The sequence below is a fragment of the Neodiprion lecontei genome, chromosome 2 (assembly GCF_021901455.1).
Source record: "Neodiprion lecontei isolate iyNeoLeco1 chromosome 2, iyNeoLeco1.1, whole genome shotgun sequence".
NCBI classification, from domain to species: Eukaryota; Metazoa; Arthropoda; class Insecta; order Hymenoptera; family Diprionidae; genus Neodiprion; species Neodiprion lecontei.
The window spans coordinates 2,696,966-2,720,317 of NC_060261.1; the positions used below are offsets into that span (position 1 = coordinate 2,696,966).

General features: G+C 40.9%; 5 protein-coding genes across 19 annotated transcripts; 2 read left to right on the top strand and 3 right to left on the bottom strand.

Moving 5' to 3' along the window:
* Positions 1-90: 90 nt before the first annotated feature.
* On the bottom strand, positions 91-9,877 carry LOC107216712 (leucine-rich repeat-containing protein 59). 8 transcript variants are annotated; one of them, XM_046732588.1, is made up of 8 exons: positions 2,322-2,446; positions 1,965-2,162; positions 1,764-1,858; positions 1,581-1,640; positions 1,298-1,420; positions 992-1,208; positions 655-861; positions 91-482 (listed from the first exon to the last, which is right to left on the bottom strand). In XM_046732588.1, exons 3-8 carry the CDS (start codon positions 1,854-1,856, stop codon positions 175-177), a joined length of 1,008 nt encoding a protein of 335 aa, XP_046588544.1. In that variant the 5' UTR covers positions 1,857-1,858; positions 1,965-2,162; positions 2,322-2,446; the 3' UTR covers positions 91-174. The 8 variants fall into 8 exon arrangements, with proteins under 8 accessions (XP_046588544.1, XP_046588541.1, XP_046588543.1 ...); XM_046732585.1 differs by having other exon boundaries at positions 1,764-1,877; XM_046732587.1 differs by having other exon boundaries at positions 1,764-1,890.
* On the top strand, positions 2,499-9,397 carry LOC107216710 (cytosolic non-specific dipeptidase). Of its 4 annotated transcripts, none has more exons than XM_015653976.2 (6): positions 2,499-2,631; positions 3,279-3,349; positions 3,951-4,401; positions 4,537-4,965; positions 5,100-5,573; positions 5,682-5,912. In XM_015653976.2, the coding sequence occupies exons 2-6, from the start codon at positions 3,309-3,311 to the stop codon at positions 5,730-5,732; spliced, it is 1,446 nt and encodes a 481-aa protein (XP_015509462.1). In that variant the 5' UTR covers positions 2,499-2,631; positions 3,279-3,308; the 3' UTR covers positions 5,733-5,912. The 4 variants fall into 4 exon arrangements, with proteins under 4 accessions (XP_015509462.1, XP_046588540.1, XP_015509461.1 ...); XM_046732584.1 differs by lacking the exon at positions 5,682-5,912 and adding an exon at positions 8,999-9,397 and having other exon boundaries at positions 2,515-2,647; positions 5,100-5,208; XM_015653975.2 differs by having other exon boundaries at positions 2,515-2,647.
* Positions 9,878-11,016: 1,139 nt separating the features above from the next.
* LOC107216727 (alpha-L-fucosidase) lies at positions 11,017-13,879 on the bottom strand. Of its 3 annotated transcripts, none has more exons than XM_046732592.1 (7): positions 13,731-13,879; positions 13,019-13,625; positions 12,565-12,813; positions 11,974-12,336; positions 11,685-11,903; positions 11,347-11,570; positions 11,017-11,240 (listed from the first exon to the last, which is right to left on the bottom strand). In XM_046732592.1, the coding sequence occupies exons 2-7, from the start codon at positions 13,098-13,100 to the stop codon at positions 11,145-11,147; spliced, it is 1,233 nt and encodes a 410-aa protein (XP_046588548.1). In that variant the 5' UTR covers positions 13,101-13,625; positions 13,731-13,879; the 3' UTR covers positions 11,017-11,144. The 3 variants fall into 3 exon arrangements, with proteins under 3 accessions (XP_046588548.1, XP_015509489.1, XP_046588547.1); XM_015654003.2 differs by having other exon boundaries at positions 12,927-13,625; positions 13,731-13,878; XM_046732591.1 differs by lacking the exon at positions 13,731-13,879 and having other exon boundaries at positions 12,927-13,634.
* A 2,496-nt stretch (positions 13,880-16,375) lies between these two features.
* Positions 16,376-20,649, bottom strand: LOC107216734 (zinc finger protein 345). Of its 3 annotated transcripts, none has more exons than XM_046732590.1 (4): positions 20,430-20,649; positions 19,983-20,128; positions 19,547-19,893; positions 16,376-19,434 (listed from the first exon to the last, which is right to left on the bottom strand). In XM_046732590.1, the coding sequence occupies exons 3-4, from the start codon at positions 19,850-19,852 to the stop codon at positions 17,437-17,439; spliced, it is 2,304 nt and encodes a 767-aa protein (XP_046588546.1). In that variant the 5' UTR covers positions 19,853-19,893; positions 19,983-20,128; positions 20,430-20,649; the 3' UTR covers positions 16,376-17,436. The 3 variants fall into 3 exon arrangements, with proteins under 3 accessions (XP_046588546.1, XP_015509498.2, XP_046588545.1); XM_015654012.2 differs by having other exon boundaries at positions 19,976-20,128; XM_046732589.1 differs by lacking the exon at positions 20,430-20,649 and adding an exon at positions 20,235-20,400 and having other exon boundaries at positions 19,976-20,128.
* A 182-nt stretch (positions 20,650-20,831) lies between these two features.
* LOC107216701 (tRNA:m(4)X modification enzyme TRM13 homolog) lies at positions 20,832-22,604 on the top strand. Its single transcript, XM_015653961.2, has 6 exons — positions 20,832-21,070; positions 21,157-21,353; positions 21,447-21,632; positions 21,696-21,935; positions 22,025-22,289; positions 22,380-22,604. Exons 1-6 carry the CDS (start codon positions 20,871-20,873, stop codon positions 22,567-22,569), a joined length of 1,278 nt encoding a protein of 425 aa, XP_015509447.1. The 5' UTR covers positions 20,832-20,870; the 3' UTR covers positions 22,570-22,604.
* The last annotated feature ends 748 nt before the right edge of the window (positions 22,605-23,352 follow it).

Genomic DNA, 23,352 nt, shown 5'->3' on the forward strand with positions numbered 1-23,352 from the left:
ACCTTGTATTCACAATTATACATTAAATTACTTAGCTTCTCTGTTAGCAAAGAGGAATCAATGGATATATAAATAAGTACACATAATATATAACTTGCCAATATCAACAATTGTAGATAAATGTAAACTTTAATCGTGCATTTTCGACGAAATATATAAATTTACGTCAAATACTTATAAATCGTTTTTCAAACTACTCCCAATAGCAAAATACTTGGAATAAATTTCTTTCAAAACGATTTGTGCTTGTTCAGTCCATAGAATAACATTGTCAATAAATTTGTCTAAATATTCACTACTTGATTGTTGGTAATACCGAACTGGCTGTCCCGTTTGGAGCTCCAAGTAATCGGAAATAGAATCCGCCCGTTTCTTGTCAAACAAGGGCAATAACACAAGTCCTAATACAACAAGAATACTTATCGCTATCAACCAGAAGAACAGTTTGATCAAACCTCTGCACAGTCTACCTGCAATTCCATCTGAAACGAGATGAAAAAAAAAAAAAAAGAAAACTTACAACTTGCTCGGCTAATATAACATAGTTTTGATCTTGTACGTAACAATTTTTGATCCAGGTTCATAGTTACCGAATTTTCAAATTACTTTGGAAGTTACTATAAATTATTAACACATATGATATATCTTCGTTACCTCTCGGCGAAGGTGATAATCCGTAAGTATTTTTATACTCGGACTTCAGTCTTAGTGCAGATGTATGCCCATTGGTCTTTTGTCGGTCCGACTTAAGGCCTGCCGAATTTTCCCTATCTAATTGCGATCTGCTCTCCTTATGTTCTGCTTTTTTCTTCTTCTTTTTCCCATCTTTTTTCGTAGGTGCCGCACCTTTCTCTGCTTCAACTAATTTTAAACAAAATACAACACTTTGATAAGAAGAGCATAGTTGGCTGGTATATCAGTTTTGAAATTTAAATGTCAAACGAAAAGAAATATTTATCACGAGATATTGCTAATAAACTGGTAGTCGCACCTGCTGCAATTGCGATTATCCTACGCTGTTGTTCCTCGTCAATAGCTCGTTTTGCACTAGATAAATACGCAACAACATTGCGAGCGCAAGCTTGGCATTCTTTGGCATTACTGCACAATCCGGCAACACTAGCTACGCCTGGTGTGAGAGGGTTTTCCTTTAAATCTAGCCACTTTAAATTCTTTAGCTCACCTAAGCTCAATGGTAATCGACTTATCTGAAATTCACATGACATATATTACAGGCTGACTGGAATTACTGCAGATTATTTTGTGGAGAGCTAAGAACTGATGAGATTTCAATTACATTGTTACTGTAGAGATCAAGATATTTGAGTTGGCGCATATCTCCAAAATTTTCCGGCAACTCCGTCAATTGGTTTTTGCTCAGATCCAGCTTGACTATGTGTGTTAATGTGGCAAATGTTTTCTGTAAAGAATATGAAATAAAATTTGAAAACAGGTGCTAGAACTTATGTAAATAATTTCATTAAATCTAAAATAATCATTCAATTTCCTGCTCGAAATTGTTCCACCACAAATTTGAGCAGCACTAAATACTTGAAATTGAATCGAAAAAACAAACCTACGGGCAAAGAGACCAGCCTGTTGTTCGAGAGATCCAAGTGGGATGCTTTTCTGATTACAGCCTGAAAAATTAATATGATTAGAAATTAGGCATGGTTAACAATGTCGACGCATTCGCAGATTACAAAGTCATATCTATGTAAAATTTAATCAAAAAATAACAAAGTATCATCGCTTATACTCACAATGTCTTTTACAGGTACTTCCTGAAGGTCTGACATGCTCAGATCCAAAGTATCGTCTTGTAATTTATCCTTCAAATTCATCCTGGACGACATATCTGCAGTTGAAAACCCAGACTGTAAATTGATCCTGATGATTAAGAGGTGTTAAGATTAGAAGTAAAATATAGATCATAATATATTCGAGGATTTTAATACTCATACACAGTGTTTTTGTCCAGTATCACAAAGATTCGACGTCTTAGGCAATTATATTGATAGACAAACGAATGCTACCTGCATTTACAAGTAAGTCTTTTTACACTATTCAGACTCAAGAATGGTCGATCGGTACATTTTCTACTGCAAATTCGGTTACTTTAACTACTGCCCGTCTTTTAAGCCGCGGTTTGGGCTATTTTTCTGCTGGTGTAAATACAATATGATTAATCCGGCGAATTGGCATGTATTCGTTAAAAAAACCGGCTCTACGTATGTCTTTTAAATGACGAAAATTGATAGAACCTACAACGCGTGATGATGAATTATCGTGGAAATGAGTATGAAATTGCCAGATATTACCGTATTTATATTGTTTATCGCAGAAAGAAGTCACAGATAAAGTACTCCAAAATACGTTACGCAGAATAAAGTGGAATAAAGTCAAACGGTATCCACGTAAGCGAATACGGGTGGAGAACTTGACATGTTGAAACAGGTCTGCCAACACCAGCGCAGCGAAAATTATTTTTTGGTTGTCATTGTTGTTTCTATGCCTGTGTGGGATTTCTTTGTTTTGGAACGTTTGGAACGCAACGCAAGTTGGCACTTCACAGTCATCACTTGAAGCACTGGAATTTGTACTTCTAGCGATAAACACGGTCATTTATCGGTAATTGAATTCTCACGTAAGCCCGGCGTTTCGTTTTCTTTTGTACATACATATGGAATATAGCGAATGAGAAGCGACGCATGTCAAATTTCGTCTCATCTCCATCATTCGTGACAAAACTCGAAAATTGTCGTATTATTACCGTTGAATGAACTATAAATAAACCTATCGACGTGGCAAACAAAAATCCAATTCTGGTCCTTTTATCTTAATTTGTGCCAGAATTGACGTCCCCTTTCCATCTCTTCTCATTTAATTAATAACATAACGCGGGTATATACCCGCGTGTTGCTAGGCGAAAAGAAATCGGACCCGTTATAGTCCTGTAAACGTTTCCTACTGACAAGATAAAAACGTGATAGTCATTACTTATTCCACATATCTCATCTGTTGCCCACAGACAACATTTACTCAATTAAAGTACGAGTATCCAAGCGTATTTATATACCCGCGATACTGGCAGACAGGCGTTGCGTACAAAGATTAGATAAATTTACACAGCACACCATAGTGTTCAGCTTAGAGCAGAGCCGATAAGAATATTTTGCTCGCTATAAAAGTCAGTCGGTGAAAATTCCCTCTCTTGTCTCAAAAGATCTTCTCATTGTACCAGTTCTAACAATTGAACTCCTGCTTTTCTTCTTTAGCCGACCTAAGGACGTAATCCAATATCAACCATGGATCAGCCACTACCAGCAACGTTGAGCAAACTGTTTAGGTAATTAACGATTTTTTTTGTTTTTCAAATACCTTAGTTAAAATGCATGATTTGTGTCTGGAGCATTTTGTAGGATAATGTTTTTCCAACCTCACCAATATGCCAAAGAAAATTATTTGCATGTATTTAGAAAGTTAGAAATAAAAAAGTCCTGTGCGATACTGCAAGACAGATAATTTAATTTGATTCAACGAGTCTTCCATACGATAAACAATAATTTATTGAAATATTTTGAGAAAAACTAGCGTGACTGATTACTGATAATTTGGCTTATCCTTATTTATTTGTTGACGATTTGACGGGCCACTTAATATATCAGACAGCGGCTTATCTTGTGATAGCTATTTGGGATACATTGTGGATAAGGCAGTCTACGTTACTAGATGTGATCCGTGGCCCTAATTTTGATTAATTCCCTTCAGATCACTTCTGACAATCCATCCATCACTGAATATCATTTTAAAACAGGATCAAGAACATAGTCATAGATTAATTTCAGAGCGATAGGCAAATGTTAATTTAATACTATTACAAGATAAAGAATTGTTAGATTCCGAGTTAATGTACTGCAGAATACCTCATATTCGACAATATTTTACAGCCATATAGATGCCCACAAGTCTGATTACATTGAGGCTCTCAGGGAGGCTGTTGCAATAAAATCCGTCTCAGCATGGCCCGACAAAAGGAACGACATAGTGAGAATGATGGAGTGGGCAGAAAAAAAGCTAAAGGAATTGGGATCTACAACAGAACTTGTGGATATTGGAAAGCAAACACTTCCCGACGGCAAACAGATTCCCCTGCCACCAATTCTGCTGGGAGATCTTGGCTCCGACCCAAAAAAGAAGACGGTACTTTTGTACGGACATCTAGACGTTCAGCCGGCTTTAGTCGAAGATGGTTGGGACACCGAGCCATTTGAATTGGTCGAAAAAGATGAAAAACTTTACGGTAGAGGGAGTACTGACGACAAAGGTCCTGTCCTTGGATGGATTCATGCTTTGCAAGGATATAAGGCTATCGGGGAAGAAATCCCAGTTAATATAAAGGTAAATATATACCTCGCTTGTTCAACATTCTAGTTTCTTTTTCTATCTTTTCGGAAAGACCAATATCGCAACATTGACCCAAGGGAATCTTTCATCACCAATAGATTATCCATTCACTTACGCTGGCTATTTCAGTTCTGTTTTGAGGGTATGGAAGAGAGCGGAAGCGAAGGTCTTGACGAGCTCTTGTGGGATCGTAAAGATACGTTCTTGAAGGGTACTGACTATGTATGCATTTCGGACAATTACTGGCTGGGTACGACAAAGCCCTGCATAACATACGGTCTCAGGGGTATCTGCTATTTTAATCTGGAGGTCAGCTGTGCGAGCAAAGATCTGCACAGCGGGACTTTCGGCGGTACTGTATATGAAGCTATGGCCGATCTGATCTTCCTAATGAACACGTTAGTGGATATCGACGGTCGAATTAAAATCGATGGCATCTACGACAAAGTTGCTAAGATCACAGATGCTGAACTCGAAAGCTACAAAACAATAGAATTTGATGTGGATGAATTCCGTACGCAGGTTGGAACGTCCAGGTTGGCGCACAATGAGGACAAGGTTTGTCTAATTTGTTATCTGTCGCAGTATAATGAATTTTTCTACTGAATACTAGGATAAATAATAATTCAAAATGTTTGTAGTGTCAGAGAAAAAATTTATTACTTTAACTACAAATGATTTTTAAAAAATAGACGCAACTATTGATGCACCGCTGGCGCTATCCAAGCCTTTCTCTACATGGTATCGAAGGAGCTTTCAGTGAGCCTGGGGCAAAGACTGTGATACCACGAACGGTGATTGGTAAATTTTCGATAAGAATAGTGCCAGACATGACCCCGAACGAGGTTGAGTCGCTGGTGCGACGTCATTTGGAAAAGCAATGGGTGACTAGAGGCAGTCCCAACACAATGAAAGTCAGCATGGGTCATGGTGGAAAACCATGGACAGAGAATCCGGATCACCCGCACTACCTAGCTGGTCGTAAAGCAACGAAACACGTCTACAAGGTTGATCCGGATTTGTCGCGTGAGGGTGGTTCCATTCCTGTGACGCTAACTTTCCAAGAAGTGACTGGTAAGAACGTTCTCCTATTGCCGGTTGGCTGTGGCGATGATGGTGCACATTCCCAAAACGAAAAGCTCAACGTGCGCAACTACATAGAAGGCGTAAGTTTGTTAAATTAGTATTTAACATTCTGTATAACAATATTTCATGAAAGAAAGAAAAAAAAAATGTTCGTGTCACACCGATTCTATGTTCATTTTTGCTTTCAGACAAAGTTACTTGGAGCTTATCTCTACGAAGTTGCTCAACTACAACACTAAATCTTCCTATAAGTCTATGAACGCGTATCGAGGAATACACTGATACTCTTACGTCCCGATTTATGAATATTATGATATTATTAAAATGTATCGAATTAAACATATCGCATGTAATGGTTTAAGGAAGTATGCGCCATTATACGCCCTTATACCGTTATGTTCGATATTACTTTTTAAGAATTGTGACGTGGATTTTTCCCACTCCTAGGTCACTCGGAGAAAATGGCCGAGAACTTACCGCGTGCACAATAATTTGGCGTCCACGATGTACCCTGGATCTAAAACAATATCGCGAAGTTTTGTTGGGCGCTTGGCGTGATTAACACGCCTCGAAATCATTAATGCGCTATTCCTCGGGCATATGCTCGATAGCTCAGTACCGCGGAGAGGGAAGGGGTAATTTTTGGAGAGAGAGAGAGACACTCGAAATACACACGCTACTCAACAGAAGTAAAATAAAATCTCATATTTCCCAATAGCGGTGATCCAAAAAAAAAAAAGATAATCCAAAAGTCGCTCATCGCGAGTCTAAAATTAAACAGAAAATTACACGTAACCTACTCTATTTCTTACTCTAATGAGCTCGCGGCTCCCTAACTAAAACGTCACTCAACGATCGCAAAATCCTCATACGCAATTCTTAATTTGCAAATTCGCCATTTGTTCTCCATGGCGATTATTGCTCGAAACGAAACTAAAACTAATTATTCGACGGTGCGCCGTCGGGCTACCGAACAGACGGCGTCCTCAATTTCACTCGAGATCTCACCCGACTCGGAGCTTCCGCAAGCTGCCCTAAATCTAAACGAATCCGCAAACGTTACTGTATTTTAAACGCAACCAAAACTCAATGCTCAAACTTCTCGTCTCAACTGCTGCTCAACGCAACGGCAATTTCGACTATACATCACCTCAACTCGACTAATCACTATCTTAACTAAACGGCAACTTAACTAAACGCAAGCACCACTACATTTAACTTCAACTAAACACAAGCTCAAGGTAACGCAACTCAATCTACATTATCTTAACTAACGGGTACCGAACTCAATGCAGGCGCAACTAAACGTAACCTAAACTATACGCAATCGCAACGCATCCGAAATCAAATCTTTTCAAAATCCTCCAAAACGTTACCCGCTAATCCGAGCACTCCAATTCGGCACTTCCTGACCTACTCGAGAGGTGACACTTAAAAAACCCGATAACGCGGCTCGACCCGGTACAGCGAAATTCGGCTATACTTGATTTCACTAACGAGAAAGACTCAAATAAAACCCGTGACTCTACTCAACTTTCTCAGGAACTCAAAATTTACTCTACTCTAACACGCGTACTCAGGCTACGGTCATCAAGCAAAAGAATCGGCAAAAGAATTTCGAGTACTTCTCTACAACGCAAATCCAAAACGGCTATCCGGTACTCGGCAAGCCTTTTCGCAATTGTGCTCGAAATTCAATCGCGGGGATAGAAGCAGCGCTTACCTTCTACATCCTTGCAACCACCTTTCCATTCCCCTCGCGATTTTTGGGCGACTCCATTACTTCGCGAAACTCCCCAAAACGTGACTACTTATCACGACCGCCAGAACTAGAGTGGTTTCAAAAACCTACTACCTGCCGCAACACGGATCTCGATACGCCATCCCACACGTGACGTCATACCCACAAGAATACGCAATAATCGATCCGTCATCGATTTCGTCGATTGCGCTACTCGACGCGCACCTTCAATAGAATCGCTGCGCATAACTTAAAGCTAGATCGCAATCTCGTCCTCCGCGCAGCTCCATGACGTCTTGACGGTGAGCGTGGTGCTCCCTCGTCGCTAGTCGGTCCGTCGCAAGTTCGCCGGTCAATTGTTGGCAGGGTGAAGGGGGAGAGGCTGCGGCGCGCCGGCCGCCAGTGGGAATCGCGTCCACCTTGGATTCCCGCGATGCGGGGATCTGCGTCGGCTCCCTCTCCGCAGCCTCGACATCCTTCCTTCGCAATTGTAGCTAGTCCGCCACTTCGCAATTTCCTCGAATTCGGTGTCGACGTCTTGCCTGATGCCGTTGTAGCTCGAAAAATAAAAAAAAAACCAAAAAAAACCTGAAATATCTTACGCTATTCGCTAAGGTGTCCCCTCTCGTAGTTTCGGATGCGTGACTCTAGTCCTGGCGCTCTTTTGCAAAAACTTGGCGACTCAATTTCGGAAATTCCTAAATTTTGGTTCCGCCCAGGGTTCAAGGAGCCCCTTGTAACGGGCATCGAAAATGCCACGTTACAATTCTCCCCCCCCTAGACGGGACGTGGGGGGTGTCAGAGCGCCAGCGCTGCATCCCGCGAGCCGAACTCCGCGAGGTGACCGCAATCTTAAGATAATTACACGCCAATGCGCAGTATTCATTGATCAACAAACAAAAACATTTAAAAAAAATGCATCGATAACCGTATCCAAGAGACCTCCGCCTGGGTCACATCAGATGACCGAGCCTCCTGGTTTTCGCCACTACCGCCACTGCCTCCCTTCCCAGTGGCAATTTTGCCACGGTGAGTGCTCGGACTCGCAATCGTATCTGGAATTATTGAGCACCACTTGCCACTGGGACTCATCCCTCGCACCCGCTTGTATTGGTATCATAACCGCGACCAACGAAATCCAATAAACAAACCTTGACCGTGGAATCAAAACAAAAAGAGAAAGAGAAAAAAAAATTGTACACGACAGCGCTCAGGATGGTGTCAGTCGAAACAACGCCACAGCTGTTTTCAAGTACAACCTTCAAAACCAACCGGCCAATCAACAGCGGTCTTCGAAATCCAAACATAATTCAAAATTCCAAACATTCTGTAGCGAACAAGAGGGGTCATCCCGGGCAAGCGTATCTGTTATATAACACTGAGAACCCACACCCACAATCCTCAACTCAAGTAATTGCGATAGCGTCACAACACAAAAATCAAAAACAATAGTCTCGGGCTGAAATCATACACCGTCGCCCCTGCGGCAAAAAAAAAAAGAAAAACCAAACAAACTAAAAAAATCAGCCGCGACCTGCAATCGAAAGTTCCGCAATCGTCCCGTGATAATAAAAAAAACAGAGATACGAAAAAAAATCGAAACCAAAAATCCAAATAAAATTTAAATCAGAAAGCAAATGGAAAGGCGATAATAGCAGGCAAACCATCAGAAGGGTAATGTGCGCGCGAACATACGCAAGGGTTTTCTCAGTCACACGGTATATTCGCGACGTCGTAGCCTGAGTTAACCACGAACGGTGATTGGTAAATTTTCGATAAGAATAGTGCCAGACATGACCCCGAACGAGGTTGAGTCGCTGGTGCGACGTCATTTGGAAAAGCAATGGGTGACTAGAGGCAGTCCCAACACAATGAAAGTCAGCATGGGTCATGGTGGAAAACCATGGACAGAGAATCCGGATCACCCGCACTACCTAGCCGGTCGTAAAGCAACGAAACACGTCTACAAGGTTGATCCGGATTTGTCGCGTGAGGGTGGTTCCATTCCTGTGACGCTAACTTTCCAAGAAGTGACTGGTAAGAACGTTCTCCTATTGCCGGTTGGCTGTGGCGATGATGGTGCACATTCCCAAAACGAAAAGCTCAACGTGCGCAACTACATAGAAGGCGTAAGTTTGTTAAATTAGTATTTATTGCTCGAAACGAAACTAAAACTAATTATTCGACGGTGCGCCGTCGGGCTACCGAACAGACGGCATCCTCAATCTCACTCGAGATCTCACCCGACTCGGAGCTCCAAAACGTTACCCGCTAATCCGAGCACTCCAATTCGGCACTTCCCGACCTACTCGAGAGGTGACACTCAAAAACCCCGATAACGCGGCTCGACCCGGTACAGCGAAATTCGGCTATACTTGATTTCACTAACGAGAAAGACTCAACTAAAACCCGTGACTCTACTCAACTTTCTCAGGAACTCAAAATTTACTCTACTCTAACACGCGTACTCAGGCTACGGTCATCAAGCAAAAGAATCGGCAAAAGAATTTCGAGTACTTCTCTACAACGCAAATCCAAAACGGCTATCCGGTACTCGGCAAGCCTTTTCGCAATTATGCTCGAAATTCAATCGCGGGGATAGAAGCAGCGCTTACCTTCTACATCCTTGCAACCCACTTTCCATTCCCCTCGCGATTTTTGGGCGACTCCGTTACTTCGCGAAACTCCCCAAAACGTGACTACTTATCACGACCGCCAGAACTAGAGTGGTTTCAAAAACCTACTACCTGCCGCAACACGGATCTCGATACGCCATCCCACACGTGACGTCATACCCACAAGAATACGCAATAATCGATCCGTCATCGATTTCGTCGATTGCGCTACTCGACGCGCACCTTCAATAGAATCGCTGCGCATAACTTAAAGCTAGATCGCAATCTCGTCCTCCGCGCAGCTCCATGACGTCTTGGCGGTGAGCGTGGTGCTCCCTCGTCGCTAGTCGGTCCGTCGCAAGTTCGCCGGTCAATTGTTGGCAGGGTGAAGGGGGAGAGGCTGCGGCGCGCCGGCCGCCAGTGGGAATCGCGTCCACCTTGGATTCCCGCGATGCGGGGATCTGCGTCGGCTCCCTCTCCGCAGCCTCGACATCCTTCCTTCGCAATTGTAGCTAGTCCGCCACTTCGCAATTTCCTCGAATTCGGTGTCGACGTCTTGCCTGATGCCGTTGTAGCTCGAAAAATAAAAAAAAAACCAAAAAAAACCTGAAATATCTTACGCTATTCGCTAAGGTGTCCCCTCTCGTAGTTTCGGATGCGTGACTCTAGTCCTGGCGCTCTTTTGCAAAAACTTGGCGACTCAATTTCGGAAATTCCTAAATTTTGGTTCCGCCCAGGGTTCAAGGAGCCCCTTGTAACGGGCATCAAAAATGCCACGTCACAGAATATATAAAATTTTTTAATTCTGCCCGAAATCAATAAATTCTCATATTTCGATGGTTCTTGTGTCCTTTCCAAATAAAAATGCAAAAGTATCGAATGAAACTTTATAACCATTTATAAATGTGATGAATAAAAACACATTTCGTTGCTGAAAGCGCGTATCCACTAAACACAAGGCTTTTTACCTTTATTTATTTTTTCGGCTAATTCAAATGTGGATGCGCGTTTTGAGTGTTTTTTTTAACTAATGCCGCGAAAAAAAGAATTATACGCCCTTTCATCACTAAATTCATCTTTTGGGCAAATCCGATATTTTCAAATGTTAGAAATCATTTTTTCATCAGTAATTGAAATGGCAAATGAAAATAATGACCAAACATGCGATTCAATTTTACGCAGTTTATTCGTAATTTTTTTTAAATATTGTAGGAAAAATATAATTAATCACAGTTAATACTCAAAATACATCACTGTAAATATAAAATAGCTACATATTTTAATTCACTTCGGGTTTATTCTTTTTTTTGAAAACGAAGTGTCCATGCTGGTTCTCCTTTGTTGGCGTCTGCAGGTAAACTTACGCAAATAGTTTCACCAACTTTTTTCCACTGCAAAACGAGAGAGAAAAATTTAATAATAAATAGGCCATACTCCGACCTATTTGGACAATTTTACCTTATCCACCGGAAATAATTCAAGAAACATGTACGGTACCTTCAGTTTTACACTATTAGAAAGTAGCAATATTTGAGGATTGTCAGGTATTTCCTTTGCACCCAAACATAAAGTGTCGTACTTGGGCCAGCTCAGAAGGGTGGCATAAAGGTTTTGCTTATTCGCACTTTGTGTATACCACACATCTCCGGTCGTCGTATCATTTTGCACGCTCCATGGTCTGCTGCCATAAATCGCTTCTCCATTTACTGCCAGCCAAGCACCTACGCAATAAATAAATCAATCGCCACGTAACGGGGGAAAAAAGGCAAAGATTGTTAAATATGAAGATATTGAAGAATATGGTAATTGGTTATATGTGTAGAACGAACTAATACCTAGACCACGAAGCCTTTCCTCAAAAATGGGTGCGATAATGCCATCTTTAGTCGGTCCGACATTCATAAGCAGATTTCCGCCACAGCTTACAGTTACTACCAGTTCGTGTACTAACTCCTTCAGTGAAAGGTAATCAGCCAGAACAGCGTTCCTTCGAAATCCCCAAGAATTCCTGTCAATAGTCATGCAATTTTCCCACTTGTGTGGCTGGAGCACACCTGAAAGTAAGATCACGGAGTTCTGAATTTTGATGAATGTGTAAAAATTGGAAATCACAATTGCAATTACCTGGGTTATAACGATCTGTACAGGTGTAGTAGCCACCGTGATGGCACGGAATGTTAGATCCCCATCGATCGTTAACTACAACTGTATCTTTGACAGGACTATCGTTATACAACCAGGCTAAAAATTCCTTAGATTTCCAATATGTGTCCGAGGCGTCCCAGTCACCGTCAGACCAGATTACCTCTGGATGATAATTATTGACAAGTTCGAGAAGCTCAGGGTATATCTTTTGAGTAACGAAGGTATCTGTTTCAAAGTTGTTATTCTTGTCATTCAAGTACATGGGATTGAACCACTCGTACATCGAATGATACAGACCAAATTTCAGGTCTGTATTTTGTCTTACAGCCTGTGCAAGATCACCTACAAATTTGAAATATGATTTAAAACCAGGAGGAAATTGTACACATTGTGTATAAATATAAACCTTGACAAAGTTTTATCAAAAATGAAGACAGAAGATTTAGATACTATATTTTTCATTCCAATGGATTGTATATGACTTTTTCATGCCTAGATATATACATATATTTAAAATACGGATCAATAATTGCAACACCAAATATATAAGAGAAGAAAACATCTACAAACCTACGAGATCCTTATGTGGTCCAACATCAACAGAGTTCCAACTGAAGGAGTACTTTGATGGCCACAAGGTGAAGCCTTCGTGATGTTTACTCGTCAGTACGACATACCTAGCTCCAGCTGCCTTGAATAGTTCACTCCATTGTGTAGCGTTGAAAAATTCTGCAGTGAAGTCACGAGCAAATTCTTGATAACTGAAGTCAGGTGCATAGTGCGCTTTCATGAAGTCCTGATACTTTTTACCAGATTCAGCTGTGAAACAGAATGGTGGTTTTAGAAGCTGAGAGGAAGGGGGGACTAAAAAAACTTAGGGATTAAACGTTAAGTAACTCGGAATGTGTAGTAAGTTAATTAATATAATTTACATTTCCAATTCTTCCAAAACCATTCAGATCCAAAACTAGGTACACTAAAAACACCCCAGTGAATAAAAACACCAATCTTCCCATCTTCATACCAGTCTGGTATCGGTCGTTTATCCAGACTGTCCCAGGTTGCTTGATATGGTTTGTCTCGAGGCTCATCTTCAAGGAATCCATTCATCTCCTTTTGAGAAATTTCTTTGTTCCATTGTTCGACATCGTCATTGTTCATCATTACGACGTAGTTGTCGGCTTGATAGGAATAGCTCGTTGCACAATAGCATAGTAGTAATAAGCCGCGTAAAATCATTATTATCAAATTGATGTAGTAAAAATTGGTGTCGCAGTAATCATATACTGTATTTTCAAACTATGCCACTGTAGCACTTCGAGTTTTGAGGCAGAGGAGACGCCTCTTTCCTGCACTCGGTTGCTGTTACCAGCTGAAGCCCGGACTAATTGAGGTTACAAGCGTCATCAGCGGTACTCAATACCCACTGTGTCAAGATAACAGGCGTCTGTTATCGTCTACATGTAATGTAAACATGAAAAAGAAAACTTTCCTGGATAAAGACAGTGCGGTCTGCTGTCAATGACCTGATAATGCCACGTGGATCAGAGGTAATTGAAGGTGACCTGATCGACGCGACGCCGGAAAGTCAGGATATACAACTATTCCCATTGATTTGGATGTCCACTCACCTATGAGATAAAAAATTTACGCGTAATTGTTCACATGTATGTGATGAATAGGAGGGCGAAACAGCTGTTTCGCGCTTAGGCCAAGAAAATCAGAGTGAAGGATACCTCATTTGTTGGCTGCAAGAGGTGAGATAATTCTCAGCATTACTATCTAGCGCTGTCATACACCAGTAATTCCATTACGACGTGCTGGCAACGAGAAATGATTGATTAAAAAATCGTTAATATGAAACGTTCGAATAATATTTTGAAAGTTGCGTCGCTATTTAGTTGTTTTTACTAGAGCGCCACCTTTCGGTGGAACATTTATTTATTGTTCAAAAAAAGTGGCGCGATCAGTTGGTAAATAAATGCTTCCGATATTTTAAATTTGTCCCTTCTTGTGTCGCTACCTACTGATTGTTTTATTAACCATTCTTAATGCAACTGGCGGAAAATCGTCAGTTCAAATCGTCACTTGTTTCACGAGAACGCGATATATTCTTCAGTCAACGACGCGAAGTTCGTTGCGACGATTTTAGGACTCGCAAAAACTAAAAATGATCACAAATCGTAGAGACATGACCGATTTTCCTGGCTAAACGATCTCTTGATCAAAATTTACTATTGATAAGCCCAAAACATTCAAGGAAATTTCATTCTGTTATAAATTATTTCTAAGGTATCGATAAAACGCCCAATCGAAAAGTGCGATCGTCACTTGAGGTAGGTTGCTTTTGTTTTCTCTCGCGTTCCACGCAGTCGAGTTGGATGTTCCAGAGTTTGACTTGCGTGAAGTATTTATATTCATCGATACATTCTAAGTGGATTATCAACGCGTACATATTATCATATTCATTTCGATAATGGCTAGACTAATGATGATCATAGCTGGGATGTTTCGCGGCAAGCTAAAATTTTCAGTTCATTTCGACTAGTTCGGTCGACGTATATTCGCGTAAGAATTGCCACATCATTTATATCCCTATCATGGAAATATTCAGTAAAAGCTAATCTAATTGATTTGTGCGAAAAAATTTCGTAGTCATCTTGATCACTGTTGTGAGTAAAAGTATTAATTTTTTCGATACCGTAACCAGTAAAGAAGAGAATATCGCATAAAACATCCGAGTACAATTTTTCTCTTCTGTATCTGTATATTAAATGATCACGCAGGAATAGGTCTGTTCTTTATTTAAGTAAGTTTCGCAAAGCTAAAAAGAAAATGATTCATGAAATATCGACGCATATTTTTCAACATAATGAAGATGGCGTTGATGGTACGATTTTTGATCAAGTTTCGGCGGGATCCGTGACGTCACGTTAAAACAATTGAGAGATCCGTTATGGGCCGACATTCAAATGTTTCGTTCAAAAAGTTCGGTCAAACAGTCGTTGCGAATAATCGCGTGTGAAGTGTGCGTTTGCCATTTTTCGAACGTAATAAGGTGCAGCAAGGATCTTTGTAATTGTGTCAGTGTTTATTAACCGCGCGATCGTCCCCTGGATCGATCAAGTTGTTCAAATGTGATGAAAATATCCGCGTTTGCAAGAGATATGAAACTCCTTGCGATACAGCGTTAAGGTAAGAAAATTAAGACGTTTCTGGAATCGTTTTAACTTTTAACGCCGGTGTTGGACCGGTAAGATTTTGCTACAAAAAAAAAACGGCGAATTTTATATCCACCTGTTTGTAGGCAACCGTGTTGTGAATGTAGCTTCAGTTGCCTACAGATAAGCGGATTCGCGTCTTTCCTACACGCAAAGCACACATAGAGATGTAAAACACAGGTTGCTATTCAACGGACTTAATTTCAAGGCGTCATTCTTATACTTCCATTTCAGCGGAGGTGATTTATCAAAGATCTGGAATATGGGCTGGTTTTTCAGGCGTGAAAAAGCGGAGAAGGCGGAACGAGTGAGTCGCATGCCTTTGAAATTGCTATTCCTACACGTATTTTGCTGTCCATTGGAAATGAACGCTACGGATTTTCCGTGTCGTCACTCAAATTTCAGCACTAAATACACGAAAATTTGATTGCTGTATTTTTCGCGAAAAAATCGGCTGAAATTATTAAATCTGTAATAAAATTGTTTCATTCCGTTGTTTATGAGTAGAAGGACGAACAAAATAATTATACAGCGATATTATTGAAGCATGTTTATAAAAATCGCATACAATAACAACACGGAATTATTGTACATCATATAATACGGATGCTGAGTGATATTTTTTTTCACACAATTTTCATATTCGTAGCAACTTTAAAGAGCGTTACAAATTCACCCAACACATTCGTTCTCATGCATTCAATGACCACACATATAATCTGATATTTTGATCGCATATCAAATGAAAACGTACACAGCCTACTATAGATTAATAATAATTAATATACAGCTGCTTATCTAATCTAGGTATATGATCTTGTGTAACGCCTTGCTTTCGGAAAGTCTTTCCTAATAGTCTCTTAGCGGTAAATGAAATATAAAGATATTTATATACAATTCTATCCTGGGTGTAATGCTTAATGATTAATGCGTATATTTTACATAATAACTGGTAGAGAAATATTATGCAATTTTGTATTACGAATATTATTATTATCATTATTCTACCAACTTATCAAGACATTTGTAAGTTCGCTTCATTACCATTTCGTACTTACAAACTATAACGTGATATCCGAGGAAATTCACACTTGGATTGCGATATTTTTTATTTAATTTTTTTTTCTCCTTCAATAAATATACTTTGACGTAATTTTTTGGCAAAATCGCCATAAGACAAAAGCACGCACTTGTTACGCTACCCAATTGTGAAATGCTCTGAAAGGAAAGGGTTAAAATTCAAAGTATCGAGCCGCTGACACCGTTCAAGATTATTATTGATTATTAAACGATAGAAGCTAGATCTTCCTTGAGATTTGCGAATAAGAGGTAATAATTTCTTTGTGCCAAGGGGCTAACCACTCATCAATAAATTTATGCGTAGGTACACTACAAATTTCAGGATTGCAAAATTTCAAAAGATTTCACGCGATCTCGCCTAGATTTAAAGGCTGGTCAACTGCTCGGGTTTGTGCTTACTTCGTGCAAAATTTCGGTTTCTTAAAAAAAAAAAAAAAAAAAAAACTATGATTAACACAAAAAATATTTATATCTTCGAATATATTTATAATCTGTTCGATCAGAATTTTATCCCTCATTGGAATGATATTACATTTCCCAAGTTGATTTTAGCTTTCTCAAAGTTACAAAAATATTCAGAATTGTATAATCAAAAGAAATTTCAGTTGTGGCTTAGACGTTGTTTCATACAATTTGGTATCCGTTACATCATTTGTTGCGAAATATTAGTAAAATGTTGTATAATTAACCCTTTCCTGTTAACTAAAATGAGAACGCGCACACAATGTACGATTGTCAATAGAAATTGTCTTACCAGTTTCGGTAAGAAGTTATGCCAATAAGCGTGGATATGACAATTTATCACAAGTGCTGGTATTCGGTTGGCCGTAAAAACTGAGAGATCCGAGAGATCTTCTCTGAATTTTCAATGTTCTTCAGGACTGGAAAAAAAGATTTTGCGCCCTCTCTCACTCGAAATGCGCTCATCGCTAGGGGAAAAAAAAAAAAAAAAAAACAAATAATAAGATTGGCAGGCAAAAAAAAACTTCACTCAATAGAAATTGTTTGAGATTTTCAGATTTCCCAGATTTCATAACCATTCCATAATATACAACGATTTTGAGACATCAATGCCGAGAGATAAAAAAGAAGAAAAAAAAACAATCGACGAGTTCATCTCTGTAAGTCGCGATAAGACCTTTTAGAACATCTGGCCAATAACAGCAAGCGATCGAACAGCAGATTGAACATTATTGACGTGAATATGGTGCGCGACCGTGTGATGATGGTCCTCGAGGACCCCAATTTCTCCATATTGAGCACGACAGCGTTTTTGGTGCGCGAACAAACTCCCACTGTGACTGTAGGCTGCCCCGCAGGTTTTACATATGTACGGTTTTTCCCCGGAATGAGTATAAGTGTGCTCCTTCAGTGTGCTAAGTCTCTTGAACGCTTTACCACACGTTTTGCACAAATAATTTGCCTCACCCGTGTGGCGAGTCAAATGTCTTCTGAATGCCGAGCTGACGGCAAACGCGGCACTGCAAACATGACACACAAACGGTTTGTCACCTGTGTGAATCCGAAGATGATTTGCCAGACTGGTCGTGGTTGTGAAACCGCTGTTGCATATTTTGCAAACGTGGGGCTTTACTCCCGTGTGCGTTCTCACGTGATAAGTTAACGACGAATTGCTCGGGTATACTTTGCTGCAGATATGGCAGAGATATTCTCGCGGTACTTTTTCCTTGGGTTTATTATGCGTTTTTTGATGAAGAGCCAGCCTGGCTTGACTAGCGCAAACTTTTTCACAAATCTCGCACGTCGCTGGTTCAGCTTTTGGCTTATGCATCGACACGTGACGTCTGAGGCCTTTTTTTGTTGCCATGATCTTGTCACAATGTTGACACTTGTATTCTCCTCCGCCATCTTCCTCGCTTCCCTCTTTTCTCGTGCTCTCACCGTTATCGGTGGCCGGTTTCCTTTTTCTTTTAGGAATTGGTTCGTCGTCTGAATCGAACAATTTGTTATCGTACATTAGATTATCCAGCAGTCCGTGACCGTGTTTTTCCGCATGTTTTTTCAATGAGTCAGGTCGGAAAAACCACTTTTTACAAACGGTACAAGAATATTTCTTTTCTCCGTGAACAAGGCTGTGTCTCTTTAAATTTTTCAACGACGAACAGTACTGGCTGCAAGCTTGACATTTATATAACTCTGGAGCATTTTCAAATTCGTCGGGTTCGTCGTTAGTTTCACTCGCATCGTCGGTATCATTGTCGATTCCAAACTCGTTGGTCGGCTCTTTTTCCTCAGTTGGATCATCGCTCTTGATTTGTTTTATAATGTCGTTTACTTTTTCCGTGTGGGATTTCAAGTGGCGGACCAAGCTCTGTGACTTTGAAAATGAGGCGTGACACAGTTGACACGCGTGTGGCTTGGAGGCGTGTATCGTTTTGTGTTTTTCCATATTTTCCAGCTTGTAAAACATTTTGAAGCATATGTCGCATTTATGTTGCTTTTCGTGAACGAGGGAATGTTTTTTCAGGCCTTTCTGCGTCGCGTATCTCTTTGCGCACACTTTACATTTAAATTTCATCGAATCAGAGTCTTGGCTGTCGCTATTTGCCTCGTTGTAATAATCGACGTTACATTCGTCGTCGCTGTAACTCTTGGTAGGCAACGATTTCACCTTTCTACTTTGCGCCCTTTGTATGAGCGGCACATCTTCTCCTTCTGCGTTATCATTCAACAAACTTTCAACAAGATAATCGTCTTCCAACAATTCTGTACTCTTAGGTTCATCTTGTTTGATGTCAGGCAACTCTGCTGCATCTTTTTGCTCCTCTATTCTCTCCAGCGATGACTCGGTTCCCAGATCTCCAGGGTCCTCTAAATCTGTTTGCGGAAATGGAGAGTGACGAGTGTCATCTTCCAACATCTCGTTTTTCTCATCACCCTTGTTTCCATCAAATTCGATGTTGCATATATTAAAAACTTTACTCTCCTCCACTATCTCTTCCCGCATTTTGTTTTCAGGTCCGCATGACTCAGTTGAAGGAAACGGCTCGCCTGACGTTGAAAAGTTCTGCGAACCTGCTGTCTGCATTTCTTGTTTCACAGAGTAGTTCCCTAGAGAACTCGTAGTCTTTGTTGTAAGAATAATTCGCGTTTGTGGATCAGTTTGTGTGCTCGAATCCTAAAAAAATGGAAAACCTGCAATTACTAACAAACACGAGAAACATTATATCAATCGTTACTCCTCTATCTTCCATCTCTGATTAAGAAAAATCGTGGAATTATGTACCAACCGTGACGTTGGACTTTGCCGGCTTATTGTAATACAATCTTAATCGAGCGTCCGAGTTCTGACATTGTTGTCGAAATTCATGCGCTACAGTCGCCTTGTAGATACAGACGTCGCAGATCAGCGAAGGCAGCCCATCTTCTTCCTGGACTTCTATCGAGCCGCAAACTTCTATTTTCTGATAGAGACCAGAAAGTTCAGTCGCTTCAGGATCGGTGCAAAATAGTGGCGACAAGTTTGTACTTTCCGAAAGACATACTCTGCACACTCTGTCCAGATTAAGCGGCAAGTCAAAGTAGTTTGAATTCATCGTCTTTGCCAGCTTGGAACTATGCGACCAACGCGGTGGTTCTGCAAAAAAAATCCACCGATCGTCGTGAGTACTTCATCCTTTTCTTTTCCATACCAAACTTATCTCCAAATGTAAATTCACCTCCTACTCTTCCGTTGTCGCTGATTCAGCTAGTGAATGTTGAATGGTCGATTCATGTCTCAGCGTCAACGTTGAACTTATGAACGCCGTTGACACGTGATGAATTTATCTGGAAATCCTTGATTCTGACGGGTTATTGGTTCACGAATTCACCTAGAAGAATTTAGTCATGCTGCGTCAGTAATAGTCTGAATGAAGCGTTATCGCTAACTGTCGATACGACAAAAGCTTGGATATTCCTCAAAAGAACAGGTATTACCTTTGCCAACAATAGGATGCGATATTTCGACGGTGTACGAAACAAGGAAAATGTCACAAAAGTCTGGCATGTTTTTAGCGAAAATGATTCGATAAGGCGAGTCTCGGGGACATGGTAAATTTGAAAATTCGAACCAGCGTGAAAATGAACAAATTTGAAAAATTATATTAGTAATAAAAATATAGGGTTCTCAACCTTTAAACATTCGACGCCGCGTGAACGTGTCACGATCTCGAGTTTACGTAGCAGCAGTGATGCCCAGACGGACCGAACATTTGTAGACTGATCGAGGTTTTCAAAGGTGCGGATCGGCTGGCGCGCCAAACCCTCGTATAGTCGGAATGGATAGAGTAGCGCGAATATAACCGCCGCAATAAGCTTTGCAATCTTCTAAATCCACTCCTGACACCTCTTAGGACCCTCTTCCTTTTGTTCAATGGCTTCTTCAAGCACCTCTGCTATTATGTTTCTTCCTCAAGGTTGAGAACAGTCTTTTTCCCAGAGACGGCATCTGACATTTTCAATTTAAACTGCCGTCGTCGAACCCTCGGTGAACAATTTAGATCCCTGTTTTACCGACCTAACCTCAAAAAAGAAATTATTAATAATAATAATAGGTTGTAAAGCGCCGCAAATATGTCGACCCCGAGTTTGTCGACCTGTCGTTATTTCGTGAAACGAAAAAAACGCTACTGCAGAATGACCGTCAAACAAGGCAGCAATTATTGTGGCGAGCATCTTCCGCAGGAGCGTGAATCTCCCTCGGAATCACGCATTGGCACCGAAGATGTCAAAGCGAGTCGTAAGAGGGTAGCGTGTCCGTTGGATCCGACTCAGTACGTAATTGTAATCCTAAATTGTTCAGTTTTGTTTCGCACCGTACTTTATACAACTTCACATAAAATTTATAGAATCTTTCCAGCACTTGTTATGCAACCAAACTTGTCAAGCATCTTAAGGTTTGCAACGTCAAACAGCTGAGGGATGCGCAGCCTGACTACATCGTCAAAGGCATTAATTGCGGGGAAACTAGTATCGAGTCCTTGCCTCACGTTCCACTATCGCAACTCGACAATTCCACCTTGGATAGAGTTTTGCAAAAAATCGATGTTGCTTATGGTTGGTTGGTTAATATCCTTGCTCCATATACAGAGTCCTTAATTTCATGGTGACTTTCTTACATTATTCCTGAGATTGCTACCTTATTTCCAGAATCTATGCCGCACGTTCCAGAGATAATACTCGCTCATTCGGTCCTCAAAGATGAATTGAGCAATGATACCTATGGCAAAGATGTTAGAAAACATCTGCTTCAGAATGCTTCTTTAATCGCTCATCTGCAAAGAGCTGATCTGGTTCGCGACAATACATGTTTCATCGAATTTGGAGCAGGAAAAGGTGAAGCGGATATTCCCTTATTTTCGTAGTGACGTCATTTATTCTGACAAGTTGTGGTTTTAGGCAAACTAACGTACTGGCTAGCACAAGCAATTAAGGAGCAAAAAAGTTCCGCCGTCATGTTAGTCGATCGTTCCAGCCATAGACACAAAAGCGACAACAAATTAAAGAACGAGACAATCTCTCTAGATATTATACGTGTCAGAGCAGACATTGCAGATCTTGCCTTGAACTCTGTCAAAGAAATAGAGCACTTCAAAAACAAAGTTGGTATAGCCAAGCACCTTTGCGGAGCTGCCACCGGTATGCTTATCCATTTATTATACCGATGAGAATACCCTAGTTATTGAATAATGCCACACGATACTCGATACTGAACAGTTACTTTTCAGATTTGACAATGCGCTGTTTAGTTCAAGCGATGCGTGGCGAAGCTGAATTCCATGTGGCCGGTATGGTGGTCGCGTTCTGCTGTCATCACAGATGCGAATATACGCCGTATGTGGGTAAAGATTACTTGGAGAAAACATGTGGCTTTAGGCCATCGGAGTTTTCGATACTCTGCAGTATAGCCAGCTGGGCAACATGCGGCTCGGGAAAAAGTAGGAGTGCCAAAAGTACAGAAACCGATAATGGGAGCGTAGGCGATCAGAATGGGTAAATTCCTTGTCATATTCACTCAACGAGTACCCCAAAAAGCCAAATCCTCATTTTCAATTCACACAACAATTTTTCTGGCGTTTTCAGTTCGGATTCGGTTAGCCCACTTCAAAAACGTGAATCTATCGGTAGGAAGGCGAAGGCCTTACTGAATTGGGGTCGCGTCGAGTACCTCAAGAACGCCGGCTTCGATTGTCAGTTGATAAATTATACCTCTACTGATGTTTCTCTAGAAAATATGTGCATCGTATCGTCAAGAAAATCTACGACAAAATGATCGGTCGATAAACCTTTACAACCGTTTTATCCGTTCTCAAGTCTTCTGTGTACCTTTCTTTAATCACGCATCCTTCCGAATTCCGTTTAAGCCTGGGAGGTAGACAACCCTCCAAACGCCAAGCAATGCATTTTGCCTTTGCGCAACTGCGTAGGCGTATCTCTGGCACGTGAAAAAAATCCAGAATTTTCTCTGTTGCGTGAAGAATTTGCAGAAGCGTATATTTATTCGTACCGATGAATGAATCAACTTTTCATCTTCTTCGTGTACCATACACGGTTTAGTTCAGTGGTCATGGAATTTTGCGGCGCACGTTAATGGTAATAGAGTTTCGGCCGTAGAGATATAACAACAGAGTAGGGTAGCTGTAGGCCCTCGTACGAGTGGAAGTGTCTCCCTACTAGAAAGAGAAAGAACATGAAAGGTGACTATCTTTCTCTCTCTACTAGCCATGCGCACTACGATAACAATCATCTGAGACGGTGCGCGACAGGAGCAGGTTAATTTTACAGCTTGTTTACATGCAAAAGTTCATAGGATTTTGCTTGGAAAATAGTTTAGATGAATAAAATATGCATGATTCTACAAGAGTCTGGTCGTTTGATTCGCACTTCTCTTGCCCATCTTTGAAGGTGGACGACTGCGCATGCGCGGTTAAGGAAAGAGAGAGAGAGACGTAGGCGGCTTTCGTTCTCTCTCTCTTTCTAGTTATAGGACACTTTCAGAGCCGCCTTCCCGCCCATATTCCTACACATCTATGTTTCGACTCCTACTCCCTTCTCT